Source organism: Nannobrachium achirus (assembly GCF_963921795.1).
Source record: "Nannobrachium achirus genome assembly, chromosome: 11".
In the NCBI taxonomy this organism is placed as follows: domain Eukaryota; kingdom Metazoa; phylum Chordata; class Actinopteri; order Myctophiformes; family Myctophidae; genus Nannobrachium; species Nannobrachium achirus.
In genome coordinates this window covers 4,873,157-4,875,602 of record NC_137820.1, presented here as the reverse complement: position 1 = coordinate 4,875,602, position 2,446 = coordinate 4,873,157, and the positions used below count along the sequence as shown (strand labels likewise).

The following is a 2,446-nucleotide window of genomic DNA, read 5'->3' as shown; positions in this document are numbered from 1 at the left end:
GGAGGAGGGGGAGATGATGATGATGATGATGATGATGATGGGTGATTCCACAATCTTCAAACGCTGCGTACAGTCTGTGACTGCACGGCCTCCCGAAAGCCACCGACGGAGGCCGTCATCTTTTTTGGTCAATTCAAAGATGTGTGTGTGTGTGTGTGTGTGTGTGTGTGTGTGTGTGTGTGTGTGTGTGTGTGTGTGTGTGTGTGTGTGTGTGTGTGTGTGTGTGTGTGTGTGCGCGTGGGGTTGGGGCGATTGTACTGTAGGACTTAAGGCATTTAGGCATTTTTAGCGTTTTCCGTTCTTTGCATGACGAAAGGCTTTTGAACATTGTGTGAGTGGACGGCCTGGGGTCTAGGAGGGACACTAGGGGTCCCCAGGGGACCAGGGGACGGCCTGGGGTCTAGGAGGGACACTAGGGGTCCCCAGGGGACCAGGGGATGGTCTGGGTCTAGGGAGGAGACTAGGGGGTCCCATCACCAGTAAGACCCCCTAAGTGCGGGGGAGATGGCCTGGGTCTAGGTGAGGATGGAGACTATAGGGCTGTCATGCATCATGTGGCCCAGGAGATGGCAGCGCTGTGCTCCTTGGCCTTCATGCGCAGCGCGGCGATGCTGGAGGACTTGCGGTCGGGGTCCACGTTGAGGTCGTAGCCGTTGATGCCCCCTCCTCCCCCTCCCCCGCCCCCCACCATGCCCGGACCCCCGAACAGGCTGCCCATGTGCGCGGCCTGCCCCATGTGCCCGCCCCCGGGGCTGGGAAGTCCGCCCAGGAAGTCTCCGTGCGGGTGGTGGGGGGGCATGCAGGAGCCCACCGAGTCGCAGGGCACCACGCAGCCCGGCACCGGAGACTGACCGCTGCCGCCGATCCACGACGGGTTCTGGATCTGGAGGGGAGAGAGAAAGGAGAATATTAGAGTGGCAGGGGCTGACATTTCTAAAGGGGCCTTTTGGTGGAAATATTGAAAATAGCAGACTGTTTACTTCAATGTTTCTCAACTTTTTTCTGCATGGGCACACTTTTCATGTCCCAAGAATCCATGGGCACACCAACATAATACAGGGGTGTAAATATCCTCACTGTCGGGAAGTCTCCAAGTTACAAATGTCTACGTTTCTTCACAAAGTAAAGCCATGCTTCATCATGCAAGGCTGTCAGTAGTGACAGTAGTGAAAACAGCAGATCTACAAGCACACAACGCCTCACACCGCGAGTAGATCGGCTGTTTTCACTAGTTTAAATCATTTTTAAAATGATAAATAAAATACTGGCTTTCAAGCAGTTTCAAAGGGCACACTTGACCCTTCTCAGGGGCACACCAAAGGTCCCCACGCACAGTGGTTGAGAAACACTGATTTACTTGATACCACACTAAACTAAGCATAATCAGGTGAATACTGGAGATGTGGTGTAACGTCATGGATTTCTACACAGAGAGGGCAATTCTTTTAACATAAGAAGCAGAGTTCAAGTTCAGGAGAGTTTGGACAAGGCTCAAGCCCCATTTGATGTCTGTGTTTGCACGTGCCTGACCTGAACCCCCACTGCACATAGAACTAGGGATGGAGCCCCCACATCACTGAGATGTCAGGGGAACCACACTAACAGAGTCGCTTTTATGCCCATATATGGAGATCCCTGATGTCATCAATATCAAGCCCATATCTAACAGGACTTCATATGGGAATGCCCATATATGGAGGAAAACAGCCCATATCTGTGTGGCTGGTTCTACAGACAGGGATCTCCATATATGGGCATACAAGGGATTTTATGTATGTATGATGTCAGATGTCATAGACGTCATATGCACTTTCACATAACAAATAACTGAGTAAGCATGTTTTGGGCTCTCACAGCATATCTCCATATACAGTACATGGATCTCCATATATGGGTACCAGAGGTCTCCATATATGATTCTACCAGAGGTCTCCATATATGATTCTACCAGAGGTCTCCATATATGATTCTACCAGAGGTCTCCATATATGATTCTACCAGAGGTCTCCATATATGATTCTACCAGAGGTCTCCATATATGATTCTACCAGAGGTCTCCATATATGAGTCCTGGCCAGATGGCCAGGACATGGCGCTTGTCGCCCTTAGGCGTCTTACTTGTAGTATTATAGATAGATACCTTTATTATCCCGAGGGGGAAATTCAGTAATTATAGTGTACAGTACAGTACAGTACAGTACAGTACAGTACAGTACAGTACAGTACAGTACCTGTGCATAGTTCTCTGGTCTGGTGAGGAGGGGCAGTTCGTAGGCCGTAGAGAAGTGCGTTCGGACCTGCTGCATCTGTCCAAAACGCTCCCGCTTCCGCCATTTGGCTCGCCTGTTCTGGAACCACACCTGCATGAGACAGGAGGAGAGATGATGTTTTATATAGCGTTGAAGTACAGAGGTCCTGATGTCACTCGCTCATCCCCGGGTAATTA

The 2,446-nt window shown here is 50.4% G+C and overlaps 1 protein-coding gene across 1 annotated transcript in view; it reads right to left on the bottom strand.

Annotated features, from left to right (window-relative positions):
• Positions 1-550: 550 nt before the first annotated feature.
• LOC308293664 (homeobox protein aristaless-like 4) overlaps positions 551-2,446 on the bottom strand; it is a gene marked incomplete at both ends in the record, with an annotated part of 90,720 nt that continues 88,824 nt past the window's right edge. The window contains 2 exons of the mRNA XM_080736259.1: positions 551-883; positions 2,232-2,360. Coding sequence (XP_080592385.1) covers positions 551-883; positions 2,232-2,360 — 462 coding nt within the window. The remainder of the gene's footprint in view (positions 884-2,231; positions 2,361-2,446) is intronic.